We start from the raw sequence: 21,094 nt of genomic DNA on the forward strand, positions 1-21,094 counted from the left end.
CCCTAATAGTGACCTTGGCTCCCCAGGCATCGTGACTGGCTCACCCTCATCGTCCGGCCCCAGAACCTCTCCTGCCATTTCTGGTTCCCTCTCCTACCCTTTCCCATTCCAGCCCAACTAAATGATTTTGGGTCTCATAACTGCGTGTTCTCTCTCACCTCCTGGCCTTCGCTTGGGCTCTCCCCACTGCCTGGAGCACCTTCTCCTCCCATTTCCACTTGGCTGACTCTGGTCAGGCGCCAGGCCCCGGCTTAGATGTCATTTCCTCCAGGCACCTGCCCTGACCTGGGTTAGGCATCCCTCCCACGTGCCCCAGAGCACAGCCATTCATTCATTCAGCAGGTGCTGTGTGCTGAGGCTGCAAGGGCGAGCAAGGGAGATGTGGTCCAGGCAGCCAGGGGAGCGACATGGTCACCTGCAGCACTTGGTCCTGGAGGCAGACCTGTCTGGAGGGTCAGGAAGGGGGTGCCCAGGGGAGCATCCCAGACAGGGGCCTGAGGTGGCGCCCTGGGGGTGGCTCAGCTTCTTGCCCCGGGAGCAGGGAAGCCAGAGGGAGGCTGGGGTGGGTGGTGGCTGCTTGCGGGAACCCAGTCGCCTTCTGCTGCCTGCCCCAAGAGGGCAGCCCTTGTCTGTAGAGCCTAGCGTGGCCTGACCACAGCAGAGCTGCCTTTGATGCGGGAGCTCAAGGGGGAGAGTACAAGTCCTACTTCAAAGGGCTTCGGTCCCGAGGAATCTGGGTCTCCAAGTCCTGGAATCGTCCTGCCCCTCATGTGCCTGCCTGGGCAAAGCCGCCCAGCAGGAGAGCCCAGGCCTGGGGGAGACTGCAGCCTGGAACTCGGCTCCTGGGATGCCTGGCAGCCTCCTCTCCTGGCCCTGTCCTCCCTGTCCTTCTACTCCCAAGACCCAGCCTCCTGCCCACCTTCTCTTTCTGGACGCCCCCAGACTGAGGAGGGCACAGTCCTCCTTCCTCCATTCAGAGAGTATGCAATGATGAAGGCCCAATCCCTGCCTCTAAAAGACACTCAGTGTAGAGTAGGACTAGTGGGTACAGCACAGGGTGTAAGTGCCTAGTAGGGGAGTCCAAGGTGCTGTGGGCCGGTCTGGGAAGGCTTCCTGGAGGAGGCCTGCCTGGGGAGGCTTACTTCCCTGCAGCGATTTCTGGTGGGGGTGTACCTGTGCCTTTCCCTTCGGGTTCACAGACCCCAATCAGGCTGTCTCACTGGCCAGGACCTAGCTCCCATACTAACCTCTGTCCCCGTGGCCTTGGGCAAGTGCCTTAGTACTGGGCCTCAGTTTACTTGCTTGAAAACAGGGATGAGTGAGGATGGAATGCAGTGACAGGTGTCTGGTGCCTGGCACCATCGGGCTGCACTACCTTGCCTCTCACAGATGGGTGCCCCTTTAGGAAATCCCCCCCAATTATGAAGTTCCAGATCTGGGCCATCACATGAGAAGGAGGCACATTCATTAGTAGACTCAGGCACACAGCCCGGCCCTGCCAAGCGTCTCTCCGTGCCAGCTTCCCAGGGACGAAGGCCTCACTGAGAGCACATCTCCTGTGTCTTCCTGGTGACAGGTTCCATCTGCCAGCCCCTGGGGAGCCACCATCCCTGGTGACGGCCCCTCAGCCCTTCACCCGGGCTTGTAATCTCAGCTCTGAGGGACTGCAGTCCCTTTCTCTGGCCCACCACAACTAATCCATTCGCCAGGGCCCCCATCCAAGAGAAAGCTAATTAAAGAATCTCTGCTTTTGGCTCAGCCTGGACTTTGAAGATTCCCTTTGGTCTTCCTGGAGTATCTGAAAGCAGGTGGAGAAAGGGGGCCTCAGAAATGGTGTCGGATAAGCCCCCGGAGCCTCAGTAATAGGCTTAATCCCCCCAAAGCCAACAGGCGACAAACAGTCCTCTGCCCAGCGCTGCTGAGAAGGCGCTCGAGGCTTGTGACCCTGTGGGCCCCGCACCACACGGCTCCCTGTCCCTGGCTTTCTGTGAATGTGAGGCTGTGCATTCCCCAAGAGGGTCAAGGCCGTGGAAGGTCAGGGCACGGGTCCCTCACCGCACGATCTGCAAAGCAGTGCGAAGCAGTGTGGCGCTGTGATTGTGTGGTTGGTGGACAGGTCCTGAGAGAGGTAGCCTCTGCTCTCACAGAGCGTACACTATTGCTGCCTTCAGAAAACACCCGCAGGGTCTTTGGGGGATCACTGAGCCCCTAAACGTGGGGTCATGGGGGTATCTTAGAGCCGGTCCTCCTTGTCACGCTGAGCCAAGCCTGGTGTAACCCGGGAGAGAATCGGGACATCTGCTTCCACGCCAGTCTCCACCCTCACCCCCTCCCAGGCCCCTGCTCCCCCATTTTCATCGCAGTACTGGGGGTGCAGGGAGCACTTAGACGCTCAGTTCCCTGTGCAGGGACATTGGGCCTGCATCACGGAAATAAAAATGATAAAAACCTGCCATTGAATTCTGGGTGGCAGTAAATTACTTAACACCTGAAACAGGTTGAAATGTGGCCGCTGTGGCTTTTAATAAGTCCAGCTCCGATGCCGCGGCTTCCACAGGGAGCCGGCTGGTCTCTCCCCGAGGCATCATTTCATCGTGTCCCAGGCTTGGCAGCAGTGCAAATAAGATTTCACTTCCTCTGTAAGTCTCCGAGGGGGGAGTGCCGGCTTTTCACTTGTGCTGTCCGTTAGCGGCTCGAGGGATCCTACTTCCTCTGCCTCGGGAGGAGAGGGTCCCTTGGAGGTGCCGGTACCGGACCTGGGTGTGGCAGGCCGTGCAGAAGCAGGTGCTGACAAGAGGCCGAGGGGTGTGGAGGAGGGGAGGGGAGGCATCCAGCAGGTGGGCTGGGGGCGCCTGAGCGTGATGAGCAAGCTCCACCCAGCCCTTCTTTTTTTTTTTTTAATTTATTTGGTTGCCCTGGGTCTTAGTTGTGTCAGTCAGGCTCCTTAGTTGCAGCTCGCCAGCTCCTTAGTTGTGGCATGCAAACTCTTAGTTGCGGCATGCCTGTGGGATCTAGTTTCCCAACCAGGGATCGAATCCTGGCCCCCAGCATTGGGAGCGCCACCAGGGAAGTCCCCACCCAGCCCTTCTGAGGCAGCATTTTGGGGCTGGCTGGGGACCTCAGATCCGACCAGGGCTTTGTATGCAGGGTGTTAAGAACTGGCCTCGGAATTTGGGTGTGGGGTGGGATTTGGGGTGTTAGACCCTTCCCGGGTTTGGTCGCTTCTTCAGGATGCTTGATGAGGGCAGGGACCCCTCCTAGGAAGTGGGGGCAGGAGGAGGGAAGCTTCTGGAACCTGGTGGTAGCCAGGTAAGAGCAGCGTCCAGGGACGGGGATGGCGGCCACCCACTCATCATCCCACTTGAACTGGAACTTTTAGTCCTGAGCCTGACGGAACAGCAGGAGTTGGACACATGAAGCAGGGGTGCTGGACTTTGGGGTGCCGCTTGTCTGCTGAGCAGCTGTTCAGGGGACTTGCCCCATACATATCCGTAACCTCAGCAATATGAGGGTCCTGAGATTTCTTTGGGAAGGAAAGGGCTGGAAACTGCTTGGCTGGAGTGGAGGCTGCAGCAGGGGGAGTCCCGGGTTTGTGGGGAGACCACCCTGTCCCCCAGGGTCCATCTGAAGACGTGCTAGGGAGACAGGGGCTCTTCACTGTCAGCCTGTTGCCTCCACCACCCAGAACTTGCACCCCCTTGAGGGGCCGGCCAGCTCTGCTTGCCCTCCTGTGAGGCTAGGCCTCACTACCGCTCAGACCGCCTCTTCCTCTTCAGAAAGGGTCAGTTATGTTTGGAGTGTCTTCTTTCCATTGACCTGAAATACAGGTCCTGGAACCTCTCCTGTGGTTCCTGGTGATTTCCTCCTGTGGGGCCCAACCCTGTCTGGGCCTCCAGCCCCCCGGGCCGCTTATTAAAACCCCCATCCCCAGCCCTGTTGTCCAGAAGCCGGAAACTCGGGTCAGCCTGAGAGCCCGTCTAGCAGGTTTCGGGAGCAGGCCGCAGACCTTGGGTGTGGTCGCGGTGGCTTGGAGAACAGGCCCTGTTCCGACGTCTCTCCTCTGTGCAGACCTGGGGGCACTTGGCTGTTGCGGAGACACCTGGGCCTCCTTGGGAGAAGTGCCCGCCAGCTCAGCACCTGTACCTGGGGGCCAGGGATGCTGGGTAAACCCCGGGGGCGCCAGGGATGGGGCCTGCACTCCCCGGACAAGTGGGGGGGAAAGCAGCGTTCTCATGGAGGCCCCGGCACACATCAGCAGCGTCGGTGCTGTCGTGGTGGGAAAAATGGGAGCAGCGAGCTGTCATCATGCGTACGCTTTACAGAGGCACAGGGAGTGGGTGGTGGAGCCTGTGGGTCTCACCCAGTTCTGAGGGACTCCGAGGCCCTGCCCGAGGAGACCCCAGGACAGGCATTAATCCAGTGGTTCCCAAATGCATGTGACCATGAGCCCTTCCTGGGCAGCACTTCTGTTAGCTCTAGGGGCTCAGGAACAGAGTCTGGGAAGCCAGCCCCCCTGCTCCGGCTTGAAGAGAGTGGCCGGGGCACCTGGTCTCTGGTGCTGCTGCCAGTGTGTGGAGGGTCAGGTGAGCTGGGTCAGCCCTGTCTGAGGCTCTCCCTGCCTGGAGGGGTGGGAGGAGAAGTAGAGACTGCCTCGCAACTGGGACGCCAGGGCTGCTGCTCTTGGAAAGTCGTCCTCCTTGGGCCCAGCATTGATAGATTGATCTGTTGCTTGATTGATTTGCTGGTGTTTATTGAATCCCTCCCTCCATTCACATTTCCGGTGCCTCCTGCGTGCCAGGCCGGTGCCCTCTGGGATCTGAAGGGGTGGAAGGCAAGACCTGCTGGCCAGGGGCCCCTAGTGGGCGAGGTGCCTGTCCAGGTGAGAACCAGCAGGTGTGGCCCGGAGAGGGCAGCCTCTCCAGAGACAATGCCTGAGTTGAATCTTCAAGGGCCCTCACGGGCACCCGGCGGAGAAGTCAGCACAGACCCAGAGCCCGCTTGGGTAGGCAGGGCCTGCTTGGGGAGTGAACCAGAGGTGTGGCCAGCAGATGGGTGGGGCCAGCAGATGGGTCCTGTGCTTATGGGGGAAGCGGAGTCTTCCAGAGGGCGACACAATCGGACTCACCTGCGTGCCCCCTGCCTCAGAGGTTCTGGCAGGCCCTGTCCCTTGCTCTCCAAGTCCTCCTCATCCGAGGAAACACCCTCAGTGGAGACCTGGCTCCCAGAGAGCCTCCCCACCCTGATCTCGTCCATGAGCATCCTTCCCTCCCCCTCCATGAGGCTGGAAGGGTGCCCCAGCCCCAGCCCCAGTACATAGTAGGCCCTCAGTAAATATCCACTGACTGGCTGGCTGATCAGGTTCTAGAAAGGTGAGTGTCAGGTGAGGAAGAACAGGCAGCCCTCTTGAGCACCCACTGTGCGCGGGGCCCTAGGAAGAGTTTGGGGAAACAGACTCGGTCCTTTCCCCGAAGCCTACGTGGCGAGCCGCCCTTTAGAATGATCTCTGGGCTGCTCCTGCCTCCAGGGGGCCGGCAGTGAGGACCAAGAGAAGAGGATGGGGGGGCGAGGGGCACCTGTGGGGTCAGAGCACCCCGTGTCACCCCAGCCAGGCCACCTGCCACCAAGGCACATCCAGGAATAACTTTGCTTCCTTGGCATATAAGGAGAAGCTCATTCACCCGTATCCAGATGTGAAATCAGAGCTAAGGCAGAAGTAATGAGCTCTTATTTTATATGTTAAATCTGGCAGAAACAGCTATTGTTCTCACGGAAAATAATTTTTTTCCTTTTCCCCCTCTTTGGAGTGTGAGATATCAGGCTAGGCCTGGAGAGCTGTGCATGTGGTGAGTGCGTCTAGGGGATGAGGGGTGTCAGAGGTGGCGGGACCCAGGCAAGCGGAGGAAGAGCCGTGTCCCCAGCACCCGTATGGTGCCAGTCTTATCTGGGTGCCCACATGGTTGCCGGAGCCTCTTATGAGATAATCCACGGCTCCGATTAATACATCTCCACGTGGAAACCCTCTTGGAGTCTGCCTTTAGCTGGCAGTCGCCTTCCCCGGGGCCCGTGGGATGGGGCCAGAGGTCCCTTCTCCATCCTGCAGCAGAATCATTATCTTGGTTCCCATGGTGCCCAGGGAATATACTAACCCAGAGCTTCCATCCCTCCCAGCCACCACCTCTATTCCAGTGGACACTGACAGCGGGGCTGACCCTCGGGGCGGAGCCTGGGGAGGGGGTGTGGGCAGCCAAGACCACGTGGGTGACAGACACTGGCCCCTGGCAGGCTGGGCCGCCGAGCTGAGAGTCAGCAGCTGAGAGGACCGTAAAAGTTAAATCTTTCTATTTATTTCAAGAAAGGACAAGGAAAGTGGACTTGGACATTTTATATGAAAACAGACAAACAGAAAAAAAGGACCAAATAGTTCATCACATTCATCTCAACACTGAAGTTTCAAGGCACCTACAAGAAGGAGGCCCAAGGGCAGTTCGCAGTGCACTTTGGTTTGTGTTGCTGTCGTGGTGGGTGTCTGTGTGTCTGGTGGTGAGGTTGGGAGGGAAGCGGGTGGGCCTGGGGCCAGGCCAAGTCAGCCACAGGTGTCAGATGGCAGCAGGCAGCAGCGGGACCGGTCCCATCACTCAGACCCCCGAGGTTGCTTTGCCCTTCAGAGAAAAAGGAAGAAGCCAAGGAGCGGGTGGCCAGATGGCCCCACCGGGCTGATTCTGCAGGTAGGAAAGGGCAGGGGCTCAAGGAAAGCCGGGGGTGTCCCTAGCGGGGGGTCCCTCCGTTGGCAGAAGGGACCTTGTTCACAGCCCCGTCCTCCCCATGCCATTGGCCGGCCAGGCATCCACCTTCTGCAGCGGACCCTCCGTTCACCAGGGTCTGGCCCAGGACCCCTCCCTGGTCTCTTCGTCCCCAGGCGCCAGGGATGGACTCCGCTGAGTACAGGCCCCCGAGCGAGCGCTTTAGCACTCCACGCCTCACCAGATACAGTAACCTTTGAACACTGGGAAGGGGAATTGCTGTTGGTGGCTGTTAAAAGCATTTGCTCCGCAGGGCTTATGCGTGGGGTTTCTTCTAGTTTACTCTTCTCCTTTGCCTCTCCGTTCACACCCGCCTTGTGACATTCATAATTAGGGGGCGTCCGCTCCAGCCAGCAGAGTCGCACAACTGCACTGTCTCTCTGGCTCGCAGCCCTGCAGCTGTCCCCAACCTTCAACCCCATCTCCCCGCTTCTCTCCCTCTCAGATGACAAACCTCTAAACACCGGGCGCTTCTGCTTCCTCCCCACGGCTCTCAGCATCTCTTCAGGAGCTGAATGCCAGGTGGGCATCTCAGCTGAGGCCGCTGGCCTGCAGGCAGGTGGTGTTCTGGATCGGGTAAAAATAGCTAAGCCAGTTTCAGAGTTCTGTGTGTGTCTTCCTCCTGGGTACGCAGAACCTTTTGAAAGCGGGACCAGCCAGAGGTGGGTGGTTTCTGGGACCCTCTGCAAGCATGTCCTTTGCACAGGGCAGGTGAGAGGTGCCCTGGACATTGGCTCCTGGGAGATGAGCACGTGGCAGTCCCGTGTCTGCTGTGGCTTTGATCGTTGGCTCGTGTTGCATTTGTTTTCCTCCGTCTTGAGGAGAAAGCCTGGTTAGTTCCTCCAGGTGGGCGGCTCGGGTGCGGGGACTCTCGACAGAAGCGTCAGACTCGGGGGGGTGGGGCACCCAGTTCTCTGCCCCCCTCGTCACCCACCTGAGGCTTGGCTCGGAGAGGGGGAACCGGGTCACCCCGGCTGGCGGCCAGATCTCGCCAAGTGCCTGGATTTCCCCATCAGGCTCACAGCTGGTGATCGCGGGTCTGAGGGAGGGTGGAGTGAGATGCTTCAGGGAGAAGGTGCCCCTCCTGGGGCCAGAATGCCAGCGGGGTGGGTGCAGGATGAGAGGAAGGCCGCTGCCAACACACCCGCCTGGGCCCTTTGCACTGAGCCCCAGGGACAAGAGAGGAGGGAGGAAGAGATGAGCGACACCCCTGTGTGCCCCGCGCTGTGCTGGGCCTCAGTGACCCAGCGCGGAGGAGCACAGGGACCCAGCATCTTGCCCGAGCGAGCGGCCGTCAACCCTGACTGCTGTAAAAGAGATTTAGGGGCGGTGACAGGAAAGACGTTCCTGCAAGGACCCTCTGGGCTTGGACTTTTGGGCCTTCAGGTGGGGGGTGGCGTGGGTGGGAGTGGGAAGGACAGGGGCCATGGCACCGTGGTGGCTCCGATGGCCACAGTGCCTCAGGGACTGGCTTTGCCAGGAAGTGGGGGCCGGGTTAGCCCCCACAGGACCCCCTGTGCCCTCAGCACAAGTGGGAGGGGCAGTGGCAGTGGTGTCAGAAAGCCCCTGGCCTGCCAGCCTCTCCAGCGGGGAGCAGGGCAGCAGCTGCCCACCCACCGGCTGAAGATCTGCCCGGGCATGGTGTCCCCAGGGGAGACGTGGGGAAAGGTGGGCTTGGCCCCTGCAGCATGGGAGGTGGGGTGGGGTCTTGGGCAATCCTGGAAATCATATTAATGTGAGAAAAATGGGCCTGACCCCAGTGATAATAGAATTTCCGAAACTAGAGAAGAACATTGGGTTAAAAATGCAAAGGGAGGGCTTCCCTGGTGGCGCAGTGGTTGAGAGTCTGCCGGCCGATGCAGGGGACGCGGGTTCGTGCTCCGGTCCGGGAAGATCCCACATGCCGCGGAGCGGCTGGGCCCGTGAGCCATGGCCGCTGAGCCTGCGCGTCCGGAGCCTGTGCTCCGCGACGGGAGAGGCCCCAACAGTGAGAGACCCGCGTACCGCCAAAAAAAAAAAGAAAAAAAAAATGCAAAGGGAGGGAGGAAGTAAAGGGAGGGAGAATCAAGAGGCAAGGGAAGCTTCCTGAGTGTTTCTAAAGAAGCGAATGTGGATATTTCAGGCAACTACTTGGAACATTTCAAAAGAAATGGTAAATGCTTAAAAATGTAGAGTGAACAGTGCCCCGGGCAGCCGTCACACTGGCTGGGATGGGTGTATTAAGCTGGCAGCTGTGAGCATGCTGTTGGGAGAACAGCTAGTGGGATGGCGGTGGGAGCTCCGGGGGGGGGGGGGGGGGGGGGGGGCGGGTCCTGGCACCGAGGATGGCCGGGAGGCAGCCTGGGACGGGGAGCTGCAGTGCCTGGGAGGTGGCCCCCTAGCGGCCCCAAGAGAGCCAGCGCAGGTGGTGGGTCACCCTCTGCGCTCCCTGCCTGTCCAGACTCCTAGATGGGGCGGCGCGTGTCTGAACTTCCTCTCCCAGCGCCTCTTAGACACTGAGGATGGGGATCTTGCAGGCTGTCTGGTGGCAAAAGCGACTCTTTGACGGGGCTGGGTGGCCTGGCTGTGAGATGGCCCTGACCTGCTATTTTCAGGGGACACTGGTCCTTTTGAGCAGTCTCTCGATATCTTCCTTAAAGGGTCCTCAGGGATGGTAAAGTGAGAGTGGGAACCAGGATCTTCTCAAAGAACCAGGCGTTGGCTTAACATCTGCCACCTCCCCATCAAGTGCTTGAATGTGGCCAGTGACAAAGAGCTCACTGCCTGATTCTTTTTGCTGGGCCAGATTTCTCTTCCCTGACTTCAGTTTTCCCTTTACCGTTGGCCCCATTTCCCTTTCACTGGCTGCAGGGAATGGATCAGAGACAGACCCACCCTGGAACAGAAAGGAAGCAGAAGGACTCATGGCTTTAGAGTCCTACTCACGAAGGGACTAGCCCGGCCACTTCCCCTAGGTTTTCACCCCGAAGGCAGATAGAATCTGGAGGGCAGGGGCAGAGACTCTGCCTGTGGGCCAGGGCCTCTGCCTGCGGGCCAGGGCAGCTTCTGAGTGACCTGTGTGGGCCACGTAAGCCCCCCACCTCGTCCCAGGGGCTGCGCACGGCACTCGATGGAGGCAGAACTGCTTCCCCACCCGCCCCACCCCGAGCTCGAGCCCAGGCTCTGTCCAACCAGCATATCCGGAGCCAGCGCTGGGGCACGCGTGGTGTCAGCCTTCAGAGACCCCAGCTCCCCACCAGCCAGGCCCAGAAAAATCCCTGCTTTGCCTTTGGCCACTGGGGACACGTTCAAAAAATGCGAAAAATCCCCCTTTCCCTTCACCTCCAAGGAGTTTAATCTCTCCTAATCAATTTAGCAGACTCGCTTGCTTGTAAACGGTAATGATTTTCATTTTTGAGCCTTTTTATCCCTCCTTAAGAAAAAAGATGCCTCCTCTGTCTGCATTCTAGAAGGCCTGTGCAGGGCTGTGAATTGCTTGTTAGCATTCACCCTGGCGCAGATCCAGAGCCAGGCATCCGCTGCTTGTCACCCGCACTGATCTGAGTGATGGGGGACATGGGCGCAGGGGACACCCCCAGCTGACCCCACCTGAGCCGTGGCCCTGAGAGTGTGGTCTGGCCCTTGGGGCTCAGGCTGCCATGTGCCCTGAGGCCCCTCCTTCCGGAAAATGCCCCAGCTCCCTCCTGGTTGCCTTCCCAGCTCCATTGCTCCCCGTCTGCCGCATCCAATTTTCCTTGTTGTATTTTTCATAAGTGCGAGGCTCAGAAGCCCCGTCCTCCCTGGCACGTTCAGCTGGAAGCAGATTTCTGGAGTGGGTTGGCTTTGGGACTTGAGCTGCCATTGGAGGGGGTGGCGGTGTCCTCCCCTTACTCCACAGCTCTGAGGGGGTGAAGGAGGGATGCTCAGATGCAGTCCTGGCACGTTGCCCAGTCAGCTCCCTCAGATCCCCAGGATCCCTCACCGTCCTGTCCCTATCACTCTGGGCCTCCGTCACCTGCCTTGGGCCAACCAGAACCTTCCAGAATCAGCAGATGGTGGGGGAGCCCCCATTTGGCTTCTGGAGCCCCCATCTTTTCTGGGTGAAGCTAGACCCGGCCTCAGCCCACCCCTACATTACAGAAGGGGAAACAGAGGCAGAGGCTGTGGATTCGCAAAACCTGCTTTCCCTGCATCTCCCTAGAAGCTCTCCCTGACCTTTCTTACTCTACCCCTTGCTGGGGCTGGTGGGCTTCCCTGGACCCCTAGGGGAGGGGGGAGGAGGCCCGGTGCCCATTGAGGAAGGAAGAGGCACAGGCAGGCGTAAGCTTCGGACTTCGGGTGGGGAAGCCTGGGTCCCCCAGCCACTGTCACCTCCCCTGCCAGCGTCACCCAGAGGGGGAGGGAGCCGGTGCCCCAGCTCCTACCCCCAAACCCCAGAGGCCCCCTAGTCGGCCGCGTAGCCGCCATGTTAACGGGAGGTGGTCCGGGAAGCTGGAGCCAATTTAGAGAAGATGGAGGCTTCTGTGGGAGGCCGCAGGAAGAGGGAAGGAGAAAAGGGAAGAAAAGAAGCTTTTGATGCACATCATGTCTGTGGAATTGAGTATGACTAATTAATAGATTTTATTCTTAGTAATCTCTTAAGCATTCCATACGTTGGGCCCCACGCCTGAGCTGAGCTTACAAGAGGCCTCATTCGCAAAATGCAAATGACTCGCCTGGCCCTGCTGCCTTCTTTCCTTTTTTTTTTTCTTTTTTTTTTTCAGGGGAAGTTTAAAGGAAAATTGCCATGTAATAGAAAAGAGATTCCAATCACTACATCTAATTACCACAAAGGGTAAACCACTTAACCAAAGAAGTGTCATGATTTTTTTTTTTTTTAACTTGAAACCTGCCTTAAATGCCACAAAATACACTCATCAACGCTGAGGTCAATGAGGTTGTTCTGGCTAGTTAGAGGCTGCAAGGGTCAGGTCGGCCGCCCACAGGAGGGAGATTCTAGACAGAAGTGGTGGCCCAAGCCCTGTGTCCTCACGTGCTTCTAGGGGGTGGAGGAGGCTGGGTGCCCTGGAACATCCTCTCTCATTATGTTGCATGGCTGGCTCAGAGGGGCTGGACCAGGAAGGGATGGGGTTTCAGAGCGGACCTAGCTTCAGGCCCCATCCCTGGCTTGGGGGGCCGTGAGACAGCAGACAGTTGGAAGCTTGTTCTTAGAAAGGATGCTGGAAAGATGTTGGGATGCTGAGGGCAGAAAAGATGAGAGGGGGGCCCCCGGGCCCTGGCTAGGCTGAGTCTCCGCTATCTTCAGCACTTACACCAGCAGGAGGAGGCCTGCGGCAAGGCAGGCAGGGCCGGGTTTCCCCCTGGTGTGAGGTGGGGCCCAAGCCCCATTAGTACAAGAGGCGAGAGCAGGAGACTGACGTGTCCTCGGGCCCAGGCAGGCCTGGGCCTGCTTTGTGCTACGGGGCAGGAAAGTTCATCACCCAGGCCTGGCCTGGAGGGCGCTGCTGGCACAGGCAGGCTCTCAGAGCTGCAAGGTCTCCCCTGTAGCCCTCCCTGTATAGGGCCACCTGCTGTTCCCCAAATGCCTTCTTAGCCTCTAAGGGGATGATCTGACCTCCTGGCTCCGGGAGAAGAGAAAGGAGGATGAAGAGTGAAAGCAGGGGACCAAGCATGTTGGCAGCAGGGGTTGGGGGTTGGAAGTGGGGAGGCTGGGACCGATTTTCCTGGAACACTGGCCAAAGACAGGGGTGGTGCCTTGGGAAGGAAACTGCATTTCAGAACCAGCAGAGACCTTGAACTTCTGACCCCCAGCCAGTGGCCCACACCCTCGTGCACCCTCTCCTCCTGGATGCTGCTAGTGAGGCCCCTCTGCTCCTCCCTGGGCCGCGGGGAATGCGCCTGTGTCTGGGGGGTGCCAAAGGGAGGGCGAACTTTACACGGATGTGACCTTTACACAGTCCCAGCCTTGGAAACACGGTCCCAGCCTCGGAAACATTTCTCTCCTGACCTCATTGTATGAGAAAATGCTTCAGGTGGGAAAAGGGAAAAAGCTTGAGTCTAGAATGAAATGTGTCCATGACCCTCGGCCTCTCCCTGGAGCTGGGGATTGGGGTTCCCCCCTTGGTGAGACCATCCATCCAGCCTGGCAATGAGAGCCGCGCCTCTTCTCCACCTCGCTCACGCAGTTGTTGTGTCCATTTCTTTCAAGCCCAGCCTCTTCACTGAGGGGCCAACAGCATCTTTTCAGGTCCAGCAAATGGCTGGACCCCAGGCCTGTCACAGCAGCCCTGTGACTGCTGTTCATCTTTCTCTTCCTTTCTTTGGCTTTTGTCAAAGCAGTCAAGGCCTTCTGAAAACACCACGGCCAGAAGCTGGACCCCTTCTCATCCTCCCTGCCCTCAGAACAGCGTCTCTCCTTTGACATTGCCCTTCCTGGGCGCAGGACAACTGGCACCTTGACAGATGGTGACCCAAGTTCCCCGAGTGCTGGAATGTGGGAGATATCAGAACCCCAGGCACCACTCCTCTCTTCTTTCCAGATTTGCTGTCATTATTTCATCATCGTTTTAATCTCATGGCTCACCAAACAGCACTGTCAGTTGATAAATGATGGCAACATTGATTCCAGAGGGAGGAAAAAAAAGATCTTAACTCTTCTGAGGGCTCCAGTCACTACCCTTTTGGAGGCTGGCATTTTTAGAGAGATCTGGTCTTCCCTCTTCAGAGCGGCATCCCAGGGGTGGGCACAGTGTGGTGTTCTGCATTCTGGGGTTGGGGGGAGTGCTGTCTCCTAGGGCTTTTCTGAGAATTTTCATGTCTTTTTCTGGGCTTTGTTTGAGCAGCCATGGAAACCATTAGGTCTGATCAGCTGGTATTAAAAAAAAAAAAAAAAAGTCTCTGCACCAATTACCTGTCTCTGGAGGAAGCACTTTGCACAGAGTAAATGCTCAGGAAGTAGCTGCTGAGGTGATTGCATTTGTGGGGGTGTAGGGGGAGAGAGGTGAGGATACTGGAAGTCAAAGAAAGCTCTTCTCTGTATCAGAAAGGAGCTTGGCCCAGCTCTGGCCAACCCGAGATAGGACTGACTGAACTGAAAACACCCCTTGCCCAGGGTCTCCCAGCCACCCAGCCAGGACAGACACGCCTCCGCCTTTAGGAACAGCATTATCCCCCACCCCGCTCCCATCCCCAACACACTTTGTCTACTTACTCAATGATTTCTAGGAGAAAGCAACATTTTCGTGACTCTATTGTCTCAAGAAATTGTACGAACTGACCCAAGAACTACTGTGAGGACTGTATATGTGGCTCTATCTACCCATCTGTAGATAGAGACACGACATAAAGATAAACAGGTAGATAGATGCACCTCCAAGCGCTGGAACAGCCACAGCTTCCCTGGTGCTTCCATGGACTATGGTGCATGGAATTGAGGAGGGCTTCAGTATAGGAAAAAGAAAGTTTGTTTTTTAATCAGCTACATCGTCGTTCAAAGAATGCAGTGAAAGACGCGCTGTTTCTGCAAATCTGTAAGGGAAATGGCATGGGAAGAACCAGGACAATATCTCCACAGCAAAACATCTTTTCTTCCCCTCTCCTTTGTGAGGAGCCTGAAGACCTTCCATCGTGTCGTCGCCAGTGAGCAGCCGGCAGCGAGAGCTGCATGGGGGCTGCGCGTGTTGGCTGCTTCTCTAATGGTTCCTTTGTGACGGCCCTGCACAGAGCATGAGGCATACACAGACGGTGCACAGGTAGTATCTTTCCAGTTCAGGAAAAATAAAAGCCCCAATCCAACCCTTCCTGCGATATTATTTTTAGTCTTTTCCTCCCCACCTGGCATAATTTGGTATAAATTATGTCTTCATCAATGTCAAATCCCCCTCCTGCCTTCTATTCTTTAAAAAAAATTATTTTTTTCACTGTTGTGTTCTACGAAATTGTCAACCCTCCCCAAACTCTGCTTTCTGATGGGAAAGTCATCATGGAATTTCTTTTCCTTGTTCTGTCAGATGGCAGCAGGCTGGTCAAAGCCACACAGTCGCCACACCAGGAGGAGGCAGGAGCCGGGTGCTGGCATCATGTGTAGGAGTAGTCTATGTCGGGGATGCCACCGTCCCGGTAGCCCCGCGTGGCGCCGTAGCCGGTGGCGTGCGTGCCCTTGCAGAGGCTGCTGCCGTTGGCGGGGAAGATGGTGTGGAGCACGTACTCGTCCTTGCTGTGGTAAGGGTTGACGGGCAGCATCTGCAGCCCGGGGCCGCGGATTTCCAGGATGGAGTTATCCTTCTTGGTCCCCGACTCCAGGTAGTCGTCCTTTTTCCGGGTGCCACGGTTGCAGGCCCGCTCCCGGGTCAGCAGCTCGCTGGCCCGGTGCACGTAGCAGCAGATGGCCCCCAGGACCAGGAGGAGGAAGACGAGGGCCACGGCACCACCGATGATGCCCGCCACGGGCAGCCCCGCCATGGGGTCGGCGTTCTGCTCCTGGTTGAGCGTGGTGGTGGGGCCGTAGCTGTCGGCCGTCTCCGCCTTGGCGCACACAGGCGTCTCGTCGGCCACATGGGTGTTGCCGGTCTCCATGGTGGCCATGCAGACGATATAGGTGGACTTGGGCTCCAGGGCCGTCAGCAGGTACTCTGTCTTGTCCCCCTGCACCAGAGTCTCCGTGATGGAGCCCACGGCTGGGCTGTGGCCCAGGCGCAGCCAGCTGAGCCGGAAGGAGGAGGCGGGGAGCGTGGCCTTCCATGTGATGCGGATGGAGTCGGCCGTCAGGGGCTTCACGTGGATGACCAGGGTCTTGGCACTATCGCCCGTGGCCATGGGGTAGTCGAGGCTGGAGTCAGGGAGGCGCAGCCCCGGCCTCTTAGCCTTGAGGGTGAAGAGCGAGCCCTGGGGCGTGGTGGCAGAGGTGTGGTCACTGGCCGTGGTCTTGGCGGCGGCGTTGGCCGCTCCGCCCTGCACCCCCGCCTCGAAACATTCGTCCATCTCGCTGGTGATGTCCTTGATGGCCATGCCCCGGACCTTCTCGGGGCCCTGGCACATGAGGCCTCGCACATTGACCACGGCCGCCCGTGCCTTCACCCAGTCCCGCAGCCACAGGAGGTTACAGCCGCAGAACCAGGGGTTGTTCCGGAGCAGCAGCTGGGCCAGGTTCTGCAGGTCATCGAACAGGCCGCGGGGCAGCGTGGTCAGGTTGTTGTTGGACAGGTCCAGGCGCTCCAGCTCACGCATCTTGGCCAGCGTGTTGTAGGGCACGTGGCTGATGGCGTTGTCCTGCAGATAGAGCTTCTGCAGGCGGGCGCTGGGCAGGTTGAGGGGCGGGGCAGCCAGCGAGTTGCGCACCAGCGAGAGCTCGGTCAGGTTCTGCAGGCGACTGAAGGTGTCGTCGGCGATGCGCTGGTTGGCCAGCAGGTTGCCGTCTAGCACCAGGCGCCGCAGGCTGCTGAGGCCCTTGAAGGCGTGCAGTGGGATGGTGGAGATACGGTTGTCATCCAGCCGCAGCTCCTCCAGCGTGCGGGGCAGCCCCGAGGGGATGCTGCTCAGGTGGTTCCTGCTCAGGAAGAGCAGCTTGAGCTGCTTGCTGTCGGCGAAGGCGTCCTCCTCTATGCTGACGGTGGACACGGAGTTGTCATCCAGGTGCAGCTTCTCCAGCAGCGGGATGCGGGCCAGCGAGTCCCGGGCGATGGTGCGCACGTTGTTGTCCTGCAGGTGCAGCTCCCGCAGGGAGCGGGGCAGGTTGACAGGGAACTCGTCCAGGTCGTTCTCGTATAGGTAGATGACCTGCACGTTGACCTTGGTCTTGAGGTCCTGGGGGATGCCGGCATTATTGATCTGGTTGTTCTGCAGGTAGAGGGTGGTGGCGTCGTCGGGGATGTCGGCGGGGACGGAGGTGAGCCCCCGGTCGTTGCAGTAGATGAAGCCGTTGTCGCAGCGGCACACGGAGGGGCACGTGGTGCTGTCGATGACCTCCGTCAGGAAGGCGATGAGCCCATAGCAGAGGAAAAGCCAGTCCCGCAGGTCCATGGTGGCTGTGGTCATCACGACGGTGGCCGTGACGGTGGCAGTGGGCGTGGTGGTGGCGGTGGCAGTGGGGTGTGCCACCACCATGGTGGACAGCTGGGGGAGCCAGGCCCCGCTTGACTTGCAGCCTCTACACCTGCAAGGAGCACAAGACATGTGCGGTGAGAGCGAGTTGGGTGTCCACCCACCTGCCGCTGAGGGGTGGCTGCAGTCGAGGCCACGGGGCAGAGGTCAGGCCTCGAGGTGCATGCCCCGTGGCCCTTCCAAATGTCAAAGTTTACATCACAGGTGATAGCTCGGGCTGAGGTCAGCCTCTAATGGCATTGGCTAACGTTAATCTCAGCGGGAGCAAAGATGCTGCCCGTGAACAAGACAGATGTGGCCTTGGCCCTCCGGGACTGTGGCCGTGAGCCTCGTGACGTTACTTTACTGGGAGCCGGGCTGCAGGTTCAGTCTCCTTTCAGGAGCCCACACTGAGCCAGTCTTTGTGGCTGATGCTGAAAGTGGCTGCGCAGTGTTGATGGGGTGGATTTAGAGCCACCATTTCTCATTGGAACAGGGATCTCGTATCCCTCTCTGGCTTGGAACCAGGGACTGAAGGGAAAGCTTGTTTCTGCGAGGCCTGTGAGCTCGAGGTGGGGGAGGGGCGTCACTAGAACCTGCAAAAAGAATCTGCCAGTGTCCTCACTGGCGAGCAGGGGAAAGTGGGGCGCTTCATCGTCTGGTGTTAAAACAACACGTCCTGTTTGTCACTTGTGCATCTTATAGACAGAAGAGTGAGGTGTCAACAGAACTGCTTTCCCATGGCTCTACAGAAATCTCTTTCTATCAGCGGTGCCCTTCCTACTGTGTTCCGTGTAATGTGAGAAATTATTCCATACTCTGCCCCCTTCCTAAATCACGAAATTTTCAGCTATTTTGAAAAATATATATATCTGTTTTCTTGCATTTAAAGACATGAAACAAATAAAAGGAGGGAGGGGTCCACACTCTGAGGGAATTGTCTGCAAGGTGTAATTTTGGTTTTCACAAATGGAAAAATTGCAGTGTAGATTTTTCTCATATTACGTTACTGTTCATAGTGGTAAAAAAAAAATCAATTAAAGAGAAATTATCTTTCAACCTCAGTGGGGAAGTGGTGTTCATGCAGCCGGCAAAGGTCTGCTTTATAACTCCAGGTTCACAAACGCTTTTCAGTGTGAGACACAGTGGCCTCTGGGAGCCTGAGCTGAGGCCGCAGCCTGGAGGGCAGCCCCGGTGTGCAGAGCAGAATTGGGACCCACTCACTGAATGAGATGGTGGGGCCCTCACTCCCATGACCCAGGGACCCTGTGTCTCCATTTCTCAACCATGTCAAACCCTTCTTCCTTCTGTCCCTCTCTGTTCCTGGACTGCTCCCCTCCGTCTAGCAAACTGCTCATCACCCTTCAGGAGCATGCTCAAACGTCTCCTCCTCTGCTAGGTCTTCCTCATGCCATATAGAGCTTCCCTCTGCTCCATCCATCCATCTGTCCATCCATCCACCCATCTATCCACCCATCCACCTATTTACCCATCCATCTATCCATCCACCCAGCTATACATCTATCTACCCACTCATCCATCCATCCTTCCATCATCCATTCATCCATCCATCCATCCACTCATCCACCCACCCTCTCACCTATTTACCTATCTATCCATCCATCTACTCACCCATCCACCCACTCACCCATCCATCCATCCATCCATCCACCCACCCACTCACTTATCCATCCATGCATCTGTCCATCCAGCCATTCAACATGTCTTTATTGAGCACCTACCATGTGCCAACCTGTGTTTTAGCCACTTGGGATTCTATTCTAGTGGGATAGTAGCTCACACTATAATAAAGGTCTCACCTAGAATTTTATGAATATTTAAGTCATTTAATCCTTCCAGCAAATGTCAGGTCAGTGCCCTTTTTATTCCCATTGAACAGATGAAAAAACTGAAGCTCGGAGGTGTTAACTTGCTCGAGATCACTTGATAAGTGGTGAAGAGAAACCTAAGCCAGGATCTTGACCACTAGGCTTGTGGTGCTGCATGCATCTCGTGCCCATCTCTGTGGGCTGAAGGTTGCACTATTTAGTGACTAGTGTCTTAAGGTCCCTGACTAAATTTCGGGTGCTTGAGGGCAGGGACTGTGGGTTGTGTAGGCCTGGTGTGGCTTGCCATCAGTGACCACCCAAGGACAGAAGGGAGGCGGCTGAGGTGCCAGGCAAGGCGCGAATGCCTCTGCCCTGCTCCCTGCCGACCCCTCAACTCTTGCCCCATTTGCATTACAGGGGCCTTTGCCCAGGCTGCCGGCAGCTCCAAGGCCTTCTGGAGGGAGCTCAGGCTCTGCCCGTGGCTAACGCACTAACTCTGCTCAGGGCCTGTTAGCGGAATGAAGCTTTATCCATGAGGTGGACCGAAGGCAGGTGGAGGGCCAGCCAAGGACACCTGGCTGGAAGCAAGTGAGCGTAAGGGGGAAGGGTGCACGGGGTCTGCGCAAGGAGCCAGAGGGGGATGAGGTCCCGAGGGAAGCTGGGAGGAAGGGGGACTGGTGAGACTGTGACCAACACTCTGGGCCTCTGAAGCCAGCTCAAGCCCCCTCCCAGCCGCGGCCGCTGGCCTGAGGGGCTGAGGACATTTACCTACTTACTCCTGATGCTTCTTTGGAGGTTGTCCCTAGTCTGTGGGTCATGACCCCACTCACATCCCTGCCGCTTGGGACTTGGAGTTGGTCTTTGCTTCCCTCACATGTGTTCCCGGCTCTCAGTGGGTTTGGACAGGGATAAACCCAGGCATAAGGGGCAGCCTCTGGCCAGGCCCTGCCCAGCGCCCTCACAGGTACATGTTTGCATCTGTACCCACCTGTCACATGTACACAGGTCCTCGGTCCCATTTTACAGCTGAGCAGCCTGAGGCTCAGAGAGGTGAGGGGCCCGTTCAAGGTCACAGCCAGCCCAGGTTTCCAGCTGCACATCTGTCCCTTCCTCTGCACAAAGCCAGAGCCATGAAGGTTATGGAGCCTGGAGGTCCTGTCTCAAGATGCTTATGAGCAAAGAGGCAGGGCCAGGGCAGGTGCTGGGGACAGGAAGGCTCAGGCCTTCTCAAGGCCACCTTGCCTCGGTCTCAGGGGTCAGGTCTGAGCCCAGGAGCACCTCTGCCCAGGCCCCTAGCATCTGGCCAGAGGACGCACACCCTCCTCTGAGTCCTGGCGCAAGGGATGCTGTTGGCCCCTGGGCTCACAGATTCCGGAGCAGCGCCCTGAGCAGGGGGTAGACTGTTAAGGCCAAAGGCGAGGCCAGACCGCCTTCTCTGGAATGAACATCAGTCCCCGGTGCCCGCTCAGCGCGTGGCCATAGCCCTCAGCCTCCAGATGCCCCGGCATCGTAATAGAGTCTAAATTACACCTTTCAGAGATGCCTGATGGATAACCAAGAAACATTTGGGAGGCAGGGACCCAAGGCCTTTCTCTTCCCCTGTCTGCGGCCCTCATCCATCTTGGCTGAGTCTCCCCTGCCACCCCCTTCCCCAAGGCCTCCGGATGCTGAGCCCTGGCTCCAGGAAGGCAGGGAGGGGCCTGGGGTGGGAAGGAAGATAGCGTGCCTTGCCTGAGGAGCCCTTTAATTGCCCGGGTGCCACGAGGCCCTTTTATTCCCTTGTTTTGTTTGTGTTTGATGGTTTATGTGGCCATCAAATGAAACCCGGTAAATCGCCCGTCTTTTACTTTTCATTGTTGCGAGAATCCCTCAGACTTCAGCATGGTGTGAGTTATGACCTGCCAGCTCCATGACTGACAGCCGGATCCTTGGCGTGCGATGGAAGTGGGGGAGGGGAGCAGTGAGATGGCTCAGACTAGAGGTATCCAGACCCCCATTAGCTGAGAGGTGACCTGGGGCGTCATTCTTGGCATATTCTATCAGTCGCTAGCTCCTGCCATCTAGGACAGAGACACCTGGGTTCGAGCACTGCCTCTCTCCCTCTTCCTGGCTGTGAGATCCTGAGCAAGTTACTTGCCCTCTCTGAGCTTTAGTTTCCTTATCTATAAATGTAGCCATCAAGTTCCCCTTAGAGGGGAGCTCACTACTGAGCATTCAGTGAGGTAGTACCTGCAAAGTACACCCTTGTAAGTGCATGAGGTTTAAAAGCTGCTGTAATTCTCTGACTGCTCCAGGCATACCGGTCTAGCCTCTGTGTTAACTGCTTGTCTCTCTCCTCTGCAATCCAGAGGCCCTTTCTTTACTCCCCTGCCCCTGCTGTGCCTCCAGGGTAGACTGGGAGGCTGTAGG

The 21,094-nt window shown here is 57.6% G+C and overlaps 2 protein-coding genes across 4 annotated transcripts in view; one reads left to right on the top strand and one right to left on the bottom strand.

Annotated features, from left to right (window-relative positions):
• MACROD1 (mono-ADP ribosylhydrolase 1) overlaps positions 1–21,094 on the top strand; it is a 152,656-nt gene that overhangs the window by 27,201 nt on the left and 104,361 nt on the right. The gene's annotated exons all lie outside the window — the stretch shown is intronic.
• FLRT1 (fibronectin leucine rich transmembrane protein 1) lies at positions 14,856–16,948 on the bottom strand. The gene has a single exon (XM_022591665.3). The coding sequence runs from the start codon at positions 16,878–16,880 to the stop codon at positions 14,856–14,858; it is 2,025 nt and encodes a 674-aa protein (XP_022447373.2). The 5' UTR covers positions 16,881–16,948.

The sequence above is a fragment of the Delphinapterus leucas genome, chromosome 7, assembly GCF_059928025.1.
Source record: "Delphinapterus leucas isolate spDelLeu-1000000601 "Yukka" chromosome 7, BTC_Dleu_Yukka2, whole genome shotgun sequence".
In the NCBI taxonomy this organism is placed as follows: Eukaryota; Metazoa; Chordata; class Mammalia; order Artiodactyla; family Monodontidae; genus Delphinapterus; species Delphinapterus leucas.